Source organism: Lissotriton vulgaris, chromosome 3_1 (assembly GCF_964263255.1).
Source record: "Lissotriton vulgaris chromosome 3_1, aLisVul1.2, whole genome shotgun sequence".
Classification (NCBI taxonomy): domain Eukaryota; kingdom Metazoa; phylum Chordata; class Amphibia; order Caudata; family Salamandridae; genus Lissotriton; species Lissotriton vulgaris.
In genome coordinates, this window is record NC_141689.1 from 1,047,770,770 (window position 1) to 1,047,792,864 (window position 22,095).

A 22,095-nucleotide genomic window follows, 5' to 3' on the forward strand; every position below is an offset into this window, starting at 1 on the left:
CTGCAACAAGAGGCACTGGCGTTCTTTAAGTAGAGTTCAGTATTTGACAATGAACAATGAAAACCAATGAGAACAATTTGGAACTAAGCGGGAAGTGATAGGAGAATATATTACACCAGGAGAGGATTTCCTGAATGACTGAATATACTTTGCATAGCAATAGTGTGCTTCAACTGAGGAAATTATACAGATGGGAACAATTTGCTCGGAGCTACAACTAGAGTATTGGAAAGGGCCTATAATTAGTCCAGGAAGAGATGCAATAGATGTTGTTTAATCTGATGTCTGTTCACAAACCTGGAAGTAATACTTTGTGCTTCTCATGTATTTCCTGTTTAAATTCTACTTGCTGACTTTTTTTCAAGATTGTTATTGTATTGTTCACGGATTGAAAGATTGAAAACGTGTGTAGATTCCAAATTATGCAGAGGATACGCCAAATACATTTCCCTTTCCATTACTGACCTTTTATGAGGACTGGTCAAGCTACAAGCCTTCCGGGACAAGGGCCTTCAGGAAGCAAGGCTCAAGTGTAGTTATAAGTCTGCGAAAATAACATGGGATCACTTCCAAACACTACAATGTAGGCCTCAGTCCTGACTCTTCATCTGTATATGTCACCCAGCTGCATAGAAGAGGTGTGGCGCCGCGGCCAGGGTGACTGACTCTGGAATCTGGGGATCACGGTTGGATCCCCGACGCCGGTGGTAGATTAGCCCAGCACCATGTGACTCTGGGCAATAGCCTGCTTAATCTTCCTGACGGCCCCCAGAGCCTAGAGACCCTTACGGGTGATTGTTTGCGCTTTACATATGTGGATTATTATTATTATTACCACATTTATTATCTTCATACTTGTGTCTTAACTCTTATTGGTCAGCCATCCGGGATGCCCAGAATGGAGTCAGCAACTGCAAACTTCAGCCTTCGGCGAGACTGGCTGTGTAGGACGCCCCAGAAGTGAGCAGCTCCGCGGTTCACCGGTGGTGGTGGGTTGTCACTTCCCTCCCAGTGCCGGAAGTCTACATCATGAGATCTTGTAGATCTCTGACAGTAATGATCCCTGTGAAAGATCCCAGTTAAAAGACTGGAGGAGCTCCTCCACATGACCTTCGATGAGAAGGCCACATACAGAACACAAGATCAATGGACTAGATTCCAGATTCTGGGGTCCATTCCTTAAGTGTGACAAGTCGTAGACACCTCTCAGCCTAGAAGCACCATTATCCCTTCCCGCATGTAGTGAATGATGATCTTAAACTGCCCAAGTACAAGACCCATACTTGGGAGTCCGAGATTTGCTGACTGTACCTCACCCTATTGACTGGTCTATGGGTCATTACACTTAACGATATTCGGATGTACATACCATACCTTAAGCTCCCTTTTGATTTGGTCATTTTAGAAGACAGCTACCGACCCAAGCGTATTGTTGTGTTTGTCAATTCTGGGATGTTTATTTTATTGAACTTAAACCATGTCCAGGTCTATTTAGAGGCTTGTAAATGGTCTCAGGCCTGCGCCATCACTTTTTAATTCACCCAAATGCGTCCCCTCTTTGTTTGTTCCCCCTTACAAATTCTTGTTCCTCTTGTATTATTTGTTACCTAATGTGGTTCGCCTTCTGTTTGCCTCTGATACCACAGTGATATGTATGATTGTTGACTGATATGTAAAAACTGGTTTTATATTGTGATTTGAAATCTCAACAATAAATATGGGCGTATGTCTCTTAACGAAGCATCTGGTCAAATAGCTCATTAGTGACAATATTTGGCACCAGCACAGAAAACAGGCCTATCAACTTTAGTAGGCCATCATCCATCTTCAGAGTAGGAAATTAAACCACAGTCCTACTCCATTTGCTCCTGTCAGCAGTGGATGCTCAGAGACGTAACAAAACTTGCGTTGTATAGCGTGCTTCTTAGGACTGTCAGTATTCACTTCTGGCTAGCCGTTTGACTACATATAATTCAATAAATGCAAAGAAAATATTTGCATTCAGCATAATTTCTGGTATTTTAGGTATGGTATTTAATGGGTAAAGCAGATATGTACAACTTTGCTAATGGCTCATAGGTTTCTAGAGGCAATCCCACGATTTGAGTTATAGCAAAAGAGCAACACCTTAGTCCTGCCCAATGAGTTCAAGATCCAAGTTTCTTAATTAAGGATTACTTTTAGTGCAGTCTCACAGACCCACAGGGGGTAAGAAGCTACCACCTCATCTAAGGTTTGGACTTGCTTCCCACCCCCTCGGACTCCAATCAAGCGAAGATTGACTCACAGTACATTTATGTGTGAAGACATCATCAGTACTCAGTTAGTAGGCTGGGATTCCTCATCTGATAGCCCCACACTTATGGAGAATTCACACAGATCCCAGAGGCGTGTGCCTTCTATATGCTCTGAAACCTCTGAGCAGCAATTTCACTGGCTTGGTATGACTTAGGCTGTTCTGCAAGACTACATCCTTTCTATCAACTCTCTCTTTAGCATTTTCCCAGAAGGTGGTAAAAAAACATCACGCCATACCATCAACCCTACTGGGGGCCAGATTTACTAACATTTCACGCAACGCTGCACAGCAAGGCAACTTGCAGTGCTGCGTTGTGTGAAAGGGAGAGATCAGAAATGCACCATATTTACAAAGATACGGCACCTTCCTGCTGCCTCCCTGCCCTGGTGCCCTGTGTCCTGCCTAAAGCCAACAAAGGAACCCTTACATTATGATGATAGGGTTCCTGGATTACAGGCAGGATTGTTTTGTGCCGGAAGGGGCACCTTCCTATATAACAACAATCCTTAAAGCATTTCCCTTATTCTATGAGTGATGCGGAATGCATCACAAATAGAAAAAAGAAGTAACAAAGAGAAATGAAGATATTTCTTCTTGTTACGCCTTGGTCTGGTAGAAGTGGCATTTTGATGTATTCTCAAGTTTGCAACTCATTGTAAATCTGAGAATGCGCCAAAATAGATGAATGGATGTATGAGAACACCCAAACTCCACCCATGGAATTCCTTTCTGCCGCAAGGTAATGCAAGGCAGCGATATGCACTACCTTGCTTCCCTTTGGATTTACTTAACCACACGGAACTGCACAAGGTGGCCTTACGTGGCTTAATAAATCCCACTAAAGGGCTTGTGTTGCCTAGAGATGACTTGTGACATGCAGGAGCTACACAAGCCCTTTGTAAATCTGGCTAGAGTACTTTTGCGGCCAAACAATTCTTTGGTAAAGGACATTCCTTAACACATGCCAATCTTTGTGTGGTCCTCTCAGTGTAAGACTACCACAGGCACTCCTATGTGCTACTCTTCAATGAGTTCACTCACTTCTCTGGGAGAGTCAACAGTCTGACATTGGCCACCATTCATGCAGTGAAGAGAACATGGGCAGAGGTTATATTGAGCATGTCCCTTTGGCGGGCCGTCTTGCGACGGCCAGCCTGACATGCGCACTATAACTCTCTCAACCCGGCTGTCTTGGACAGCTGGTTTGAGAGTCTGCACAGGCCTCTGCCGTCCTTCGGAGCGGCTAGAGATGCTGCTCTCTCCAATCTTGACCCTGCTCTCATGCAGCGCTAGGATTGGTTATGCCCAGCTGGACATGAGGTGACGTCGGTGACATCAGGAAAAGAAGACGACAGGAGTGAGGAGGTCGTGCCTCCGGAAAATGTTAAGTACCTTTCTATTTTTTTAATGCATTTAATTGTACTTTTGTTCTTGAAAAAAAAATGTATTCAATATTTTTCCCGCCTCTCTATTCGGTGGACTTTCCAGCCACCACCTGTCTCCATATAACTGTCATTTAGGACCATTTGTCTTCATTTACTAATTCAAACATCGAATACACATCCAGTTACTCAACAAACTATGTTGTCTTTGTGTTTTACTCAGAGGACAACAAATCCAAGGCATTTGAATCAGCATGAGAATAGTTTACCGGTCTTGGGGCCTGGACCTGTGGCTGACTAAGGGCCCGATTACTATGACGGTGAGCCTGCCACCGACAGCCCGTCAGTGGCGGTCCCACTGCCATCGCAAACAGGTTTTCATCACGCCACATTTTGATGGCAGGTGGCTGTGCGGTGGTCGGAAAGACCGACTGCGACAGATCCGACGGGCTAAAGGAGCCCGTCGGTCCATCGGAGGCAGAGTAATGCCTACAATGGTGGCGGTGCATACCAGGCACCGCCGTAGGCATAACGATGTTCCTTTCAGCCGGCCCTTTGATGGTGATGAACCCGCCATGAAAAGGTAGGCAGTAAGGGACTTTGGGAGCCCGTAGTGCGCATCCCCTTCCCCCTGTCCCTCTGATATGGGCACTGGGAGCCACCTATGGTGCCCCGCTACACATCACTGCACCCTGTGGCAGTCACCGCATGGTGCCAGCCACGTAGTGCAGGGATAGGCACAGTGCCTGTACCCGCCACAATGCAAACTATAGGCACTGCGACTGCTGTGGTGGCGGTCGCATCATTATTGCAATGTTGTGACCGCCGTCAGCCTGTCTGGCGATCCTGACCCGCCATCCTAATCAGGCCCTAAGTCTTTAGCTACTTACCTGTATCATCCTTTGTAAATAAGAGCATACAGAACTGCACCAAGCAGCTACAACTACCCTCCAACTTTCATTGAACAAAGTAATTCAACTACTTCTTCAGGCAGGTGTGGGGAAGGAAATTTCGCATCCAAAATATTGACCAGTCAAAATATTGTGACCACAAAATCGAGGGCCAAAATATCAAAAAGTAAATTTGTATATATGTTTTTTTAAGGTACATAAAGGTGGAGTTAAGAATAGTAAATACTTCCTCCCTATGTGGACTTACCTGTTGGAAATTTTGTACCCGATATTATGGTTGCGATATTATGACCCGTCCATATTTTAGGTTTGATATTCCCTACCACAGTCTTTCGGGCTACCTGCACCTAGGGGACCTGGGGGCATACAACAGTGCAGCTCTTTTTGGTGCATTTAGTAGCTACTTTTAATTCTACTGATTGCGTGAGGCACATGACGAGAACCCCATGGGCGATAAGAAATATGTACTCACCTGGTAACAGCAGGTCTCTCCACAAGATTTTCTCTCAAAAACACACTATCCACAACTGACTGTAAATGTCATTTTTCCTCTTCTCCTGGCACCAAAACTGGATGCCAGTTATGTTATCACTTTGCCCACCACACTTTGATATCCATTGCTGCATCTAATTGCACAATGCGCACTACATGAATAACAATACGCAAAATAGTATTACCCAAGCCAATTTACTATTTTGATTGATATATAGTCTGACCTGGTAATGTACTATTCTAATCCAATCTTAGCCAATTTGACTGAAAGTCAAATAGCGCAGTTACAGTCAGTCAAAGGGAAGATCAGTCTAAGCAACATTGATCAAAGTCAGAGGAGTCGAAAGAATCTTTGAACAAAGTCAGAAGAAGGAAGTAACAGTAGGTGCACCCAAAACTTGATAAAGCAAACACAAGGAGATGATGGGCGTAGCGCTGGATCTTTTGCAAACACTCACCCCCAGGCACAGATCTGGGTTGAATCCATCATTGTTCTTTAGCTCACTTTGCCACCCCAGTTCAGACCCAGCCATATGCAAATCAGCCTCATGGGAACAGTCCAGACCAAACTGCCAAGCCAGGTCTTCCCTGGACCGGAAACAAGCAACCTGGGACTGGTTTCGGGGTAACACCCCTCATCAGCCAGCCTAGCTTCAATCCAGTGGCAGCGTGAGCAAGGGACCCATGTCTGGGCATACCCTACCAACTTAGTGAAAACAAAGCAAACACAAGGAGATGATGGGCGGAGCGCTGAAACTTTTTAGACACTCACCCCCAGTCACAGATCTGGAGTGAATCCATCATCGTTCTTTAGTTCACTTCGCCACCTCAGTTCAGACCCAGCTACATGCAAATCAGTCTTGACCCTGTGCCTCATGGGAATAGTCCAGACCGAACTGCAAAGCCAGGTCTTCCCCGTACCGGAAACAAGCATCCTGGGCTGGATTTGGGGTAACACCCCTCATTAGCCAGGCTAGCTTTAATCCAGTGGTAAAGTGAGCAAGGGACCCACGTCTGGGCATGCCCTGCCAATTTAGGATGAACAAAGCAAACTCAAGGAGATGATGCACTTCATAGCTGCTCCTTGCACATGGCCTGAATATTCTGCTTGAGAAGACATTCGTGTACGCTGCCTCCTTTATGGTTTCACTTGGTGAAAGTGTTCCACTACTCACACAAGTGGGCAGGTTATCCGGTTTACAGAGATAAGTCCAACATAAAAGAGCTACCATTCTATAGCATGTAACCAGGACAACTGAAATTATGTGATTCTACAGCCGCGTAGTTTTCAGTATAATTATAGTTTAGCCTCATTTACCACACAACCCATCATCTGCTGAATAATATACAGATTTTAACAAAAACATTGTTTCTAGCTCAAACAGATTAAAAGTTACAAAAAAAAGTCAGCAACGCATGTTGAGGGGCAATGAAAAGCTCTTCACATTGAGTAGTCACTTTAAAATTGCTTATTGCTGTGTTTGGGTGTTAATCTGGAACTATTGACGCAAAACGTATGCCCAGGCAGTGTCAACATGTGTACAGATGGCTAAAATGAAGTAACACTATAAAAAATGTACAGTTTTATGCAGCACGATTTGAGTTCATTTAATCAACCCTACCATATAATATGGTCCTTCCCAGTTGCATAATTGCAGCGGCCCTGAATATAACCCATGCTGGAACACACTTGTCTTTGAGCTATTCAAGTAGAAATATATGAATTGAAGTTAGACCTGGTTACAGAGTCACGCTTGGCAGGCTTTATTTTTTGTTGTAATGAAGTGCACAATTATAGACAGTTTCTGCGTGGTTTGGAAATGGGCTTTTCCTTCCCAAACTGGCAGACCAGACAAGCACAGACTAACAAGGCCTGACGCCAAAGGTTAAAACAAGTCCTCTGTCAAAGTCAATCACTGCGTCTCGGGTTTTTAAGGTTACGTCCCTATAATGCCCGACTTTCACTCAAGCACTTCATTTTAATGAGCATGTTTGGACGCTCAGTACCTCGGGAACCTCCCTCCTGTAAAGTTTCTTAATAATGACAGGCAGCAAGTGGTTGTAATTGTACTCTTGTTTATTTTAACCAGATTGTAATTCTCCGAGGAGCGCTGGCCGGCGCTCTGCACTGTGCGGTGATCGGCGCGCTAATGCCTGCACGCGCACTCGGCGCCAACATGGCCGCCGTGCGTCACGTCGACGTGACGTAAATAAACTAGAACGCTACATATCTCCCCCTTTTATCAAAATCAAGTTCAGTCACTTACACTTCATTGTCTAGTTCAAAGTCTCGAAATCGGGAGGGCCTTACAACTTGCCTTCCACTCCTGGTAACCTTACCAGTGTTCTCTCGAGTCCCTTGACATGGTGCTCCAGTATCTTCCATTCCTTCGCTCACTGCTCCATCACTGTTCGTATTTCCTCCCGACATGTTCATCTCAGCTCCTTGAGTCTCGCTCCCTTCTCCACCTTCACGTGCCTCCCCTGCACTTGCTTCATCCTCTTGCTCACTTCCGCTTGGCCTACTTTCCACATTCAAGTCCTCCATGTCTTCACCTTCCGTGTTCCTTCGTCCCCATCTCAATATCTTGTTGCACCGGGCCATGCGGTCCTGCGACCACACATTACCGTCGCTCAGCAGAGCTGCCCGATCGTATACTTCCTTGATTTGCATCGGCTTGCTATACTTGCTGTCTCCTTTCTTTTGTAGAGTGGCTAACTTTACTCTTACCCACTCTCCTTTTTCCAGGCGAGTCTCTTTCACATTCCTCCGTTTGTTGTAGTGATTGGCGTAGATTGTTTGTGCTCTTTCCAGGTTGGCCCTTACCACAGCAGGGGACCACTCACTGGTCACCACCTTCTCCTTCCAGATCCTGTTGTCATGCGTGAAGGGTTCACCTCCTCTCAATATTTGAAAAGGGCTGTACCCCGTGCTTGTGGGAGTTATTATATAGGCCCACACCATGTTCTCTAGCGCTTTTTCCCAGTCTTTATTGCTGGATATGGCCGCTTGTATGGCTCCCATCACTACTCTGTTAAATCGTTCTACTAGGCCATTTCCAGCTGGGTGGTAAATTGCCGTGTGTCTGATAGTGATGCCGTTTCTTACCATGAATTGTTTCCATCTTTCCGACGTGAATTGTGGCCCATTGTCGCTTAAGATGGACTTGGGGATTCCTTCCCTGGTGAACGTTTTGGATAAAAAGTTCAAGATGTTCTCGGTGTCCATGGATTCGCTCACTTTTAGCTCTGGCCACTTGGAGTAACGGTCTATGAGGACACACACGTACTTCTGGGTGCTCTGGTCATCTAGCACCGGTCCTAAGATGTCTATGGACAACTCTTCCCACGGGTTGGAGGGATTGTCGAACTTTCCAAGAGCTGGACGTAGTGGTCTCAATGTTTTGTCAGCTCCTTGACATTGTGGACACTCCCTGACGTGCCTCTCTGCTCTTATGTCCATGCCTGGCCACCAATAATTTTGTTTCGATCTGGCCTTCAGTTTACCTATGCCCAAGTGGCCTTCGTGTAGTAAGTCCAATAACTTGTTGATGAGGTTCCTTGGGGGAATCACCTTGTCTCCTCGGTAGATGAATATCCCCTTGTCTCCTACTGACAATTCCTCCTTCACTTCAAAATATGGCATGAGGTCCGTCTTCACATTTCTCTTGTCTGGCCATCCTTGTAAGATGTGCGCCTTCACTTCCTTGATGTCGGTATCTTCTTCATATGCTTCAGTCCATTCCTGTTGGCTGATTAGCTTCTCTTGGTCTTCTATGAGAGCTACCATCTCTCCTCTGTCTGCTGGGTCTTTCTCTCCGGGCTCCATGGCCGCTGCCCTACTCAAGTAGTCCGCTACTCGGTTCTTGTTCCCGGGGATGTACTCCACATCGTATCTGAAATCAAGCAACTTTAAGGACATTTTGGTTATCCTGGGCGTGGCGCTGGCGTGTCCGCACGATGTCAATACCTTCACCAGCGGCTTGTGATCGGTTTTGAGCAGGAATCGGGTACCCCACAAGAATTGCCGAAATCTCGTCATGGCCCACACCACCGCTAGCATCTCCTTCTCGATGACGCTGTATTTGCTTTTGGTGTCCGTCAATGCCCTGGATGCGAAGCTGATTGTCTCCATGTCCCCTCTTCCTCTGTCTTGCATAAGTACAGCGCCCAGCCCTTTGTCACTAGCGTCGGTGGTGAGCACCGTGGTGCCTTGTGGGTCGTACCCTTTGAGCGGTATGGCTCCTGAGACCTCCTTTTTGATGATTTTGAACTCTGCTTGGGCTTCCGGTGTCCATTGAAACGCCGTGCTCTCTCTGGTCAGCAACCTCATGTTGTAGGTCTTTGAGGCAAAGTGTACCACAAATTTACTATAGTACTCCGCCATTCCCAAGAACGACCTGACTTCTTCCTTGTTCTTGGGGGGCGGTGCTTCAGCGATGGCCTTTACATTTTCTGTCTTTGGTGTGATTCCTTGTTGTCCGATTTCATGGCCTAGGTATGTCACTGATTGCAGGCCCAGCCGACATTTTGACCATTCTGCCGTGAGGCCTTTGACTTCCAGTGTTTGTAGCACTTTATCTAGTTTCCGGTCATGATCCATCCTATCACGCCCCATCACTAGGATGTCGTCCTGGAAATACTGGACGCCCTCACAGTCTCTGAATAGTTGGTGCATCATCTTTTGAAAGACTGCTGCCGCCGAGGCCAGTCCGAACGGCATGCGACAGAATCGGTAGCACCCGAACGGGGTGATGAAAGATGTAAGGCTTTTGCTGTCCGGATGCAGTGCTATTTGGTGGTAGGCTGATGTCAGGTCAATGGTGGAGTACCACCTTACTCCTCTGGTCATGGCCAGCATCTCCTCGATCCTGGGAAGGGGAAATTTCTCCACGACAATGTTTTTATTAAGTTCTCTCAGGTCCACACAGAGCCTGACCTTCCCATTGGGCTTCATTACGACTACCAAGGGCACCAGCCATTCGGCGCATGTGATTGGTTCTATGATGCCCTTCTTCTCCAGTTCTTGGAGTTCCGTCTGGACTGCTTCTCTCACTGCAATTGGTACATTTCTCGCCTTGTGGGCTACTGGAATGGCTCCTTCCTTAAGCACGATCTTGTGTTGGAATTTCTCCATTTTTCCTACTGTGCCTCCGAACACTTTCGGGTAGTTCGCCTTCCATTTGTTCATGGCCGGCCATTCCTCCTGTTCTGTAAGTAGGATCTGTTCCTTCCCCCCTGGGTCGAGTTTTATTCCCAGGTCGCCCTGGTCTAACCATCCTAAGACGGAGGGTCCTTTTTCTGCAACGTATAGTTTGCACCACGCTGATCGGCCTCTAAACTCAAACAACAGGTGTCGGAATCCTAACATGGGAATGCGATCCCCGTTGTAGGTGACAGGCCGTATATCTAGTTTCTCCAGTTCTGGGCCCAACTTGGGTTGGAACTCAACTTCCCACACTGCCCGTTGCACGATGGTAAATGGAGATCCGGTGTCTGCCACTACTGTGATGGTGATGCCGCCCATGGACATGTCTAGGACGGGTTTGGTTGATCTCTTCCCGCCCACGCTCAGCACTTGGTCGTATATGCATAAGACGGTGACCACTTCTTCCTCTGTGACGTCTTCGAGGTCTTCATCGCCTTGGTCAACATATTTCACCGTTCCCTTTTGCTGTTTCTTCCGACACACCTTCTCGTAGTGGCCTACAATGCCGCAGTGCAGGCATTTGGCCCGGAATGCCGGACATCTTCTGTCGTGTGCTTCATGGGACCAACTTCCGCACCTGTAGCACGTTTTCTTACTCTCACTGCTCGCCTGCCTCCCTTGCCATCTGTTGGTTCCTTTGGCCCCTGGTGGCTTGTTTCTTTGGTCTTTGCGGTGTTCCTCTTCCTGTATTCTGTTCACCATGGTTGGGGTGGCCACTTCCTTCTTGGTTGCATTTGCGCACCTCCGTGCGAGTTCCGCCCTCTTAACGATGACCAACACGTCTTTGAGTGTAGTGTCGCCCCTCGCCCACAGCTTGTCTTGTACATTTGCGCTCGTGGTGTGCATGACAACCTGATCTTTAATAAATTCGTCTTCCCACAGTGCGTATTTGCACGTGGCTGCCAGTTTCCTCAAGGCCGCTACATACTCTTCGATGGTTTCTTCCGCCTTTTGTTTCCTTTGTTGGAAATTATATCTGTCCACTGAAACGCAGATGGTGGGGCGATAACGTTCATCTAGGTCTTCCACCGCATGCGCATAGACGTCGTCGTCGGTATCTTCTCTTTTCTTCGGTACTAGACTCTTGTAGATTCTGAGTCCCTCTGGACCTAGATTCAGCAACAGGATACGTTTCTTTCTCTGAGGAGTGAACTTTTCTTCATTTTCGTCCTCTAGAACCCCTATGAAATTGTCTATATATTCTTTCCAATCCTCCCACTTCATCAGTGGGTCTCCAGGCTTCGGCAGGAATTGCACAGGCGCAATCGCATACCCCGCCGGGGTACTCATCTTCACTTCCTTGGTGCCTGTTACGTCGGCGGTGTTGCCTGGGGGGCTGCCTGGGGTGCTGTTCTTGATCCCTGTATGCATGTTCCTCTGGGGACTCTTGTTGCTGGTCCCCACCTCCTCCTCTTTGGTAGCCAGCGCTACACCCCCTTGGCGTGGATTTGCAGGAATGTGGCGTGTGTGTCCTTGACTGTGCAGTGATTGCGCTGCCTCTCTGGCCTATATGCCGCTTCTGTGCTTGGCTGTGGCACTGCCACGCTCCTCGGGTCCACTGTACCTCAGTGCGTCCTGCCGTGTCTGGCTGCGTCGTCTCCTCGGCTGTGCTGCACCTGGTAGACCTTTCTGGTGTCTGGGTGGGCCAGCTGACCGTGTGTGTGGAAGTCCTTCTGTGCCTTGTGGCTGCCACGTGGAGTCCAACCTTCCTTCTGTGCACCTCGTGGTAGTCTGGCCGCTTCTCCCGACCTCGTCGCCACTGTAAATTTTCTTAATAATGAGAGGCAGCAAGTGGTTGTAATTGTACTCTTGTTTATTTTAACCAGATTGTAATTCTCCGAGGAGCGCCGGCCGGCGCTCTGCACTGTGCGGTGATCGGCGCGCTAACGCCTGCGCGCGCACTTGGCGCGCTTGGCGCCAACATGGCCGCCGTGCGTCACGTCGACGTGACGTAAATAAACTAGAACGCTACACCTCCCTGGTCTCTGCAGACAAATGGAAACCTCTGGCTCGCGCCGGTGTTGCTCTTATTAACCTTCGGGCTCCATTTTTTTCCGGCTGCTTCCGTTACTCCAAAGTGTTAACATGTCCACTCTGCCCGAGGACACATTGGAGCGACCTCTGCCGTTTAACGATAGGCTAAGAGCCTGCATTAAAATTAACAAGCGAGGATTGGCGCAAACAAGTGGGTCTGATGAGAGATAGCGTCGAAATGTTCCATTCACGGCTACACGCCAGCAAACTGTTTGAGCTTGGTCAGATAAAAAAGGGAAATGTGCCTAGCAACTAAAATGGCCACCACCGACCAGCTGGGCGTTTGATTCTTAAAGCCACACACCGCAAAAATCTTTTTCTGGGATGACCTGAGTTACATCTCAGCAGGTAGAAGTTTAATTATTTTGAGCTAAGGCGCTTCCGCCTGAGTGCAGCCCCTCCGCCACGCCGTCGTTCGAGGTTCTCGATTAAAGCTTTAAATTATGCCCTCAACGTGCAGTGCCGCTTAGACGGGCCCTTGAATTATATGCAATCAGTAAGCTGTGTTCGGCGGACCACGCCCTTCACAATTTAACTACGGTTCGTCAAATCATTTGAGTTAAAGTGTCGGCTACACCAATTGCCACTTTGTATGTTCCAGCCTCCGTGACGACGCGCCTTGACTTAATCTTTAAATTAAACGGCGGCTGCACCCCAAGAAAAAGGCTCAAGAAGAGTAGGTATCACCCTCGTCTTCCAAGTGATTTTCGCCTTTAGTATAAGCATTCTCTCCGACTACTAAGGTACATTTTGTTCCCCCAAGCCATGATGCTGTAAAAATTAACATCTGGATGTAATTACACCATCTTGATAAAAATAAAGGCCCTGACGAGAATCCTCGTAGACCAGTAGGATTCGAAACGCGTAGGCCCGTCACCACTCTCAGTCTGCTTGGGTAATAAGTTCATTTGAATCGTCTTGTTGCTTGTCACCTCCCCCTGTACATTACTTTGTCCACTTTTCCTTCACCTAACAAAAACTGTGAATATTTTGAATTTGTGTAAAGAATGTACTGTTTGTATAAATAACTTTTTAAGAAATATCCTCTAAAGAAACTTCGCAGACTGTGGTCTTGTTCCAGCATTCCTGTGCTTGTTTGCTCACTGTAAATATTGTTCACTGTAATACATTACACACGTTTTTTTTTCCCCTTGTGTTCCTGAATGGTTGAATGTTGTATGATTGTGACATGGTTGATATAATGAAAGATCCCCCTTTCTATTATTTATTATTATTCTTGTACCTAGCATGTAAGATTGTTCACCGTTCCCAAATATAGCCGTCTTTGATAAAATTGAACAAAATAATAAAAGCTACTAATCAGCTTCCAGTCTTGCTTCAGGTCTTGTGTTCTAACATTTGTTAAAGTAATTTTTGGAATCAGTACTGGCATTTTCTCCTTGTTTTCCTGATATTGGCTCAGCCATACTGATTAGAGCCACCCCTTTGTAGTTCTTTGATTTTCTACCACACAACATTCTAGTTTAGAGGGTTATTGCTTTCCATTCCTCCGTAGAGCCATGCTGGCGGCCATGATGGAGGCCGGGCTGGCGGCCATGATGGATTCCTATAAGAAGAGGCTAGAAGACCTTGGAGACCTGCGACGGTAAGTGAACCTGCTGGAGGAGCGTAATACTGTGCCTACGGCCTGCAGGTGGTGTCTTTAATGAGAAGATGTTTCATTGGTCAGTTACCAGCACTGATTACTTTCCTTTTGCAAATCATTACAATCTGGAAGATCAGTCCACTTCCTTTCACTGCTGGAAGAATAAAGACAACAATGACAAGAATGCACTGGTTCCGGGCTGGGACACAGTACTTTATCACAATGAGGTACCCGGTAACCTTATTATATGCAGATGATAAGGTTGGGTAAGGTGGGCTGCACGAATAGCGGATAAATTCATCATGGTGATCTGCAAGGGAATCTCAAACAGGCCCTCTGCGCAAAACTTGGTACCAATTAGGCAGGGTGTGTGTATGGGCAAAATAACAATATACTGGAATTTGGTTCTGAGTATTAACTAGTGCATGAAATTAGTTCAAGCTTTCAACTTATTACTTTTTTCCCTCAGTGCCAAAGGCTTGGTCAGACATGGGTCTGTGCTCACTATGCATTGAGAATCAAGTGGGACATCACCGATGATGCCCAAACAGCCTGAAATCGGTCTAGGCTTGCTCGCTTTTCGTTCATTGGATACCTAGAGTGGTAGTTCAGGCTACACTGCTCCTAATGGAGGAGGACGAAGCCTGATTTACATGGTTTTGTAGTGGAACAGTGGGCATAAAACACAAGGCACCGGTGTATGTCATTCCCATTGGCTAACAATACATTGAAGCATTCAACCCATCACCTTTTAGTTTTCCATAAGAGCAGCACAGGCTCAAAGTGCTAGGTACTGAGGAACTGGCAGAGGGACAAACACTCCACCTGTTTGAAACACTTGTTGAAACTACACTCAAAACATTTTCTTCAAGGACAGAGCAAACGTCTGATGACTGTCACTCCAAGAAAAAGAGTTTTCTTGGGACAAAAGTTTAAAATATTTGTTTATTATTCTTGCTTTTTATTTGATTTTTTCGTTGGGGTTTTAAAACTTACTCTAAAAAGAGATATTTGATCAGGAAAATGTCATCTTCAAAAGATCCTTAAGGGACATCTTTAACATAACCAAATTCGTCAGCCATGGCTTAGACTAGGGAATGTCACTATGAAGAATGGAGCTCTGACATATTTAGCTCCACAAGATCTTTTGCTTTTGAACCACTCAGTTTTTGGAATCTCTGCTGTGAGTGAGTCTCACTAACTGAGTCCTAGTCACTGTAAATTCTGTAAGTTGTGGTAAAATGGATTTGAGTACTAGCCGCCAGTGCCTGCTTTTTTAGATAAGGTCCACTGCTGCACAGCTATAATGATACTAAAGGATCCAATGTAAAATTTAAGGAGACAACATGGTTGGCCTTTCCAGCATCTGGACAGAGAAATGAAATAGGGCAATGGTGAATTTCCTAAACCTCATGAGAACTAACCAGCAATTCACCATTCCCTTTAGACCAGGATACCTGGCAAGGCAAGAGAAGTGGCTATTTAACTTCATGAACAGCAGACATGAGAGTATAGTTCTAAATGGGACATCCCACCTGGAATCTACTGCCCTGACTTTGAGTCATGGAAACTGAAATAGGGAACAGCTTCTGCCTATGTGATCAAACCCATGGCATATGTTTCTAACCTCCTCAGGGTTCATGTCTAACTGTAGACCAGCCCATTTATTGCAACCTCCCTGCCCCTAAACTGAGAAACTTGGAAGAGGAAAGGAACACAGTCTCTGAACAAAAAAAGAGTCTTCTTTGAAATGTAGAGGAAGTTGCTTCAAACAGATATTCCAACATCACATACTTATAAAAAGGGTAGGGACTTTCACACGTTTAAAATAGTGCATATCCGAATGAGTAAACCTAAACAAATAGGTCTGCGGTATCTACGACCTGTTTCAAAGAGTCTGGTGCCTCATGGAGGCCAATAATGGATTTTAAAAAATGGGAAAAGTTAATTTTGTACATGATAGGTTTGAAAAATCAGTTAATTAAACAAAAATGCAATATAGGTTTCAAAAAGGTACTGATATTGTCTGAATCATAACTATTCAGGCTAGTGTGGTGCCTCAAGACTGCCTGTATGCACACCAATCCAGCCAATGGGAAAGTCTTTGAAACAGCAGCTGAGACATTATCTCATAAAGAGTCAATGTCACAATATCGGGGGACAAAATATAATGCTATGAAAATGTTGATTCCAATTACTACTATATCGTGAAGGAAATATTTATTCCAGAATTTTAACTACTACTGTATCGTTAAGGTAAGTATGTGCGGATAAGTCTAGGTTTATTACTGTCAGCTTCACATTTATATACCTTCAAGAGTGTAGGCTGGGAATATTGAACCTCGAATATCAACGGGATAGGTTGGGTTAGGCTGCTTCGGCGCTAGAGAAAAGAGGCAACTAACAGCAAAGATTCCAACAAGACAAGTAGAAGGAAAACCCTGAGAGACTACCAAACCTAGAGGGCTGAGAAAAGATACGTTTTCAGGACCCTCCAGAATGTCGGTGTGTTGTCCATACTCCGGATGTAGACAGGCAGGGCATTCCACAGCTTAGCTGCTAGAATACGAAAAGAGCGTCCACCGGCGCGAGCCCTCTTAACCTGAGGAACAACTGCAAGGTGTTGACCTGCTGAACAAAGGTGACATGAAGGGGCGTAGGCAGGGGGCAAGTCAGCCAGAATGCCAGGAGCTGGGGAATTCAAGATCCCAAACGCAAAACAGAGAGACTTAAACTCCACCCGTTTTGCCACTGGCAGCCAGTGAAGCTGACGAATGGCAGTGGAGGTGGAGCAGCGGCGAGGCAAGCCTAGAAGAGTTCCAGCGGCCACATTTTGGACTCTCTGCAGTCTCACAATCTCTGTCTTGTTGGCCCCCAGATATAGCGAGCTGGCATAGTCCAATCTTGACAGCACGGATGCCTGGACAATCATCTGTCGGATGAAAGGGTCAAAGTAACCCAGCAGGGGTTTAAGCCAGCGCAGAATGCCAAACGATAGAACATCGTTATAACAATATCGAGGGGCAAAACATACATCAAAAGTTAAGTTTCTATACATTTTAAGTGTCTAACTCTATATATACACAAACCTTGGTGATACATATCATCAAGGTACATATGGTGAAGATAAGATTAGTAAATCTATACTTAGCTATGTATACACTTACTTTCACGATGTAGTAGTAATTGATAATCTGGAGTTAAAATTTTCTTCACAATGATATTCACGCCCCAGGGAAGGGGTTAAAACTTGATACTATGAAAAGGTTTATCTGTTTCTTGAATTAAAAAGTAGTCGCTGGAAACAATCCCCAATCGGTCAATTTCAAACCCCGTGCAATAACAAAATTGTCAGCAAATTATATATGATAGCATTAGGAAAAAAGAGAGCAAGGGAATTATAATATAAATTATGGAGTAAACCTACTATAAAAAGTGTGGAATACTGCATGGGTACCAAGAGTGACACTGATCTCTATGGAGCATATAAAGATGTTAATTTCTACTGACAAACTATACATTCATACTTATTTTACTTATCAAACATATATTACATCGTAATAAAGGTATACATTTAATGTTTGCTTTACACTTTTATTTCTTCTATTAAGCTTTGATTGGACTCTGATCTGTTACAAGATGCTCAGTACCATAGTAGGTTACAGGGCTTCTGTAGGCAAAAGCAAGCACAAGGAACAATAAATATGACAGAGCAGGGAAAGGTGATTGGCCCATTGTCTAGTTTCATCAGCAGGTGTAGGACACACTGATACCTCACTCAAAGAAGCAATGGCTCTAAGTATACACCAGCCAACTCACCAGAAAATGCAAACACATCCTAGATGATCCACTGGCTACATTATACAGCTGTACATTAACCTTGGTCACAATGGAAATGTGAAGTTGCTTACACGTGTCCTATGAAGTCCCTCTTCACCAAATATCTCCCACCCATTGATATGCAGCCCGTAGTGAAGGTTTTTTGAAACTGCTACTCATTCATATACAGAGCAGCAAGCAAAGGTATAGAAAGAGGGGATGCATTCAGTTGAGAACACACAATGTCGGCAAATGAGAATTGTTTTGGAGTACAAGTCAAGTCTACCCTGTCAATGGATGATGGACATATGTCATATACAAAATGTTATGCATTGTGTTGGAAGCTGATTTTGGTGATTGTCTCTGTCAATAAAGTCTCTTCTTAAGAAAGTGGCAAGAATGGGATTCTAGTTCATATGTATTTGGACACCACACTAAACCAATTTTAAAGGTTTCTTAGTCATGCTTCCAAGGTCACACCTGTTTTGAACAGCTCTCACATTTTTGTATTGCCCTGGGTGGAAGCTTTAAAAATGTCCCGAATAAATTAGAGAAGCCTAAGTAAACTGAGGGGCCCTGAAGCAGATATCTATGTAAATGCTTCTATATACCTTTTCTGTGCTACCCAACAATCTAAGTTGGGGTCTCCTCACAGTACTAAGGGATTTATTCACATGGGAGTAATACTACAGGAGTACTTTTACATATATACTCTTCCACGCCTTTGTGAATTTTCATAATATCTTTTGATATATTCCCTATATGCCCGATGAGACCATGCCATTCATAGGAGGGCAAGTCGGCTTAATAGCTCCATTCCATCCTAACCATGCCACCGGTTTCAAATGTTCAGGCAGATAATTGACAACCATTCACCCGAGTGTAATGTAGTAAAAGTCAAAGCTCTTTGGCATGCACATTCAACTGCTCAGCCCACGATGTATTCTTCACATTGACGTGTGAAAACCAACTTTTAACAATACATTGGACAAACCTAGATTTTCTAATCAATCCCAGCCAGTTCATGAATATCTCAGAACATATGAAAATGCATCCAGATTCCAAAAGCACTATGGGGCCATAGAAATGGTAGAGGTGTGCTACACAAATGCAGATGACTTAACATATCAATTAAGAAACAGCAAATAAAACGTTGAACGCTGAAGGGCTAAGGCTTAACATCCATTTAAAGGCTGTTTCATGTGACACATGCTTCATGTATGCGAATTATGACTACTGCCAATGACAAAGACGGCTAACCTGGCAAGACATGGGTCCATGTTGCACTCCTGGAGCTTTGGTTTGGGTTTCACGTTTTCAGGGTAGTAATGACAGTATTGATCGGCCACCACCCGGCCGCTTCTCAGGTCATAGCACTCTGCAGAGGTTAGCTGGTATCCTGCAACATAAATGACAGTGAGTGGAGGCTTTTTGCAGTTGTTTGTAGGGCCATATTTTTCATGTAACTGCAAGTGCCACAAAAAAAACTAAAGTGAGCATACAGTCATAGCATAGACCAACCCGTGAAGCAGACGGTCCCAAAAAAGGAAATAATGCAAAAGACTATGCAGTCACACCGCATGCTAAGGGACTCCATATTGCTCAAAATACCCATGTAAAGATGGCGTTGCTGTGTTTGGTGAATAGCAACATTACAGGACACAATGTGCAGAATGTATCATCATATCGGAGACCGCAGCGAGGGACAGCACAGGCTGTACCCGGCTGTGATTTCCAAGACAAAGACATTCAGATCTTCGTGCATGCCGACTTATCATGGTGGAAGGATCTTCCATTTTGTTTATACACTCAGACTCTGGGAACTTTAAAGCTTCATGAGCAATTTAACAAAAAAATAGCAGGCAAGCACAAAATAGCCTGATTTTATTAAGTAGTGAATGTTCTTCTAAGTTTGTGTATTTTGCTAAATATTTTTATGAATCGGGCCCGACGTTGAACACAATTTATTTGTATGTATTTTTTTCAATCACGTTTGTAGGTGTTTACCTAAGTACTACCATCATTTGAAGACCAAACAATTATCTATTTGTCAAAAATGAATTAAGATAAATGCCACAGCAACTTCAAAAGATTAACAGATTGTTTTGCGTATAAATATTCAGATCATAGTTTGAAGGGAGCACCATTTTCAGGTTACCTGTGATAGAGCGCCATGTTATTTTGAAATTTGTAGGGGTGCATCATAATCCCGAGTAGTCAGCACCCATATATTTAGAGGACTGTATTAACGTGTGATCATTAGGAATGTAGAACTAAATCGAGGGTTTTGCAAAATGTAGAAGTGTGCTCATAACAATTGAAAGACTAATATAGTACTTTAACCGAGAATATGCCTTAAGTAAAGTAGAAATTATCGTTTCATGTGTAAAATGTTGCATTAGAGAAATGTGCCATATTAAAGTGCCTGTGTAGGTTTGCCTACTAATGAAATAGTTTAATGTTCTAACATGAGACAATGTAATGCTTTAGAAATTAAATGAAATAATGCTTTTAAAATGACTTTGAATGTAGTTCTTATAATGTAATGTTAGAAATGCATTTAAACGTGTAAAGGTTTGGTAACATAAAAACGCCAGTAGAGGCCTAACTGTATTTTTCTTAGCTTCTTAGCTTGACTAAACACTGTAGCCCAGAAATGTATTTTCCTTGGGAAGGCTCCTTTTCTCAGTGAATTTCGAATTGTAGATTTGTTTATATGCAAGGTTGCTTTCTCACACGTTTCTGTTGCAGGTGCAAGGTCACTTGCTTCGTTAGGTAGAATAATTCTTTGTTTTAAGAGTTAGGATGGTAGAAGCAAGTACGCTGGGAGTGAATCGGAATGCAAAGATGTTACATTTGGCGGAGAAAGTGCCTGGGACCCAAGGACACAACAACGGTTTTTGGATGAAGATGGAGTTTGGTGAAAAAATCCTGGAGGAAGTACCTGCCTGAAAGGGTGTGTTTTGGGCGTGTTTACTGTTTTTTGGGATTTTGTATTAGGGACAGCACCCCGTGGGTGGAGAGCAGAGCGCAGTCTTAGAGCAGACTTGAGGCAGACTAGGAGGAGAGGGAACCAGGAAGGAGCATCTGAGAACGAGCTAGGTAGCTTAGGCTACTTACCTGGGGAAAGTGAGTGTACTTCTTAGGAAGTCTTCACTGCTGACACCATTTCTCTTGCCTGGGAGGGATACTAAGTAAGGATGTCACTTTAGAGTTAGTGTAGGGACAGATTAACCTTTTCTTTCCTTTTTGAGTAAATGCAGTCAAGGCTTCAAGTAGTGACTGTCATCGTTTGCCTGTTGCTTTGGAACTTACGCTGATCTTCGTCTTGAGTCGTCTGAGACTCTTGCGTAGGATTATGTTTGTATTAGTACCAGTCTGTTTTCTAAACCTCTTGCTGAGGTGCTTGTATGTCCAGTTATTTTTGGCTTTGTCATAAATCTTTTAAATTTTACTCCGTAGTCAGTGGTCCTTTGAAATTGGATTGATTTGGTAATTTATACAATTGTCGTGAGTTATGAATTTGGTAATCTTCCTTTTACACTTCTTAGCAGACAACAAAGGTCCAGTTGACCAAGGATTCTAAAGATTGGTAAGATAAAATCTTGATAAGAATCCGGCTGTAACACCTGCCCTCAAACAAACTTGGACTAAGCTTGCACGTCCACGCAGCGGGCGGGCGCAGCGGGCGCGCCGGCGGCGCGCCGAAGGCGCGCCAAAGGCACGCCCGTCTGTGCCCGTCCGGGCCAGGCCGGGCACAGGGCCACCCACTATGCCCGTTTTTCACGAGCATCGTATTAGACATACAAGGGACTACCTCCTACAATTTTGCGCGGCAAATTCACTCCCAACCCCGATCCCTTTAATTACCTTCCACAACGATGCTCCTGAGATATCCTCCAACCAGACAACCAACAGCTTTAGTCTGGCACTATTGAACTGTAGATCGGCTGTCAAGCATGCGCTAGAGATAAAAACGCTCATTCAGGACCTACAATTAGATACTCTTTTTCTCACGGAAACCTGGCTAACGCCCCATTCAGATGCTGATATTGTGAGTATGTTACCCAAGGATTACCTCATACACTATCAAAATAGAATAAAAGGCATAGGAGGCGGACTAGCGATTATTTACAGGAATTCCATTACTTGTAGGCTACAAGAAGGAGGGATTGAGGACTGTGAAAGTGCTTACTTTGCACTTCAACTAACTCCCAATAAATCCCTGTCAGGTCTTTTGATTTACCGCCCGCCGGGGACCACAGGTAACTTTGTCAGATCATTATTGGACACCACCACTTCTTCTTGCACCTTGACCCCTAATTTTATCCTGCTCGGCGATT

General features: G+C 44.8%; 1 protein-coding gene across 1 annotated transcript in view; it reads right to left on the bottom strand.

Moving 5' to 3' along the window:
• Positions 1-22,095, bottom strand: part of ADAMTSL1 (ADAMTS like 1) — a 796,153-nt gene that overhangs the window by 345,487 nt on the left and 428,571 nt on the right. Inside the window, exon 9 of the mRNA XM_086961466.1 lies at positions 19,013-19,151. Within this exon, the coding sequence (XP_086817592.1) occupies positions 19,013-19,151 (139 nt within the window). The remainder of the gene's footprint in view (positions 1-19,012; positions 19,152-22,095) is intronic.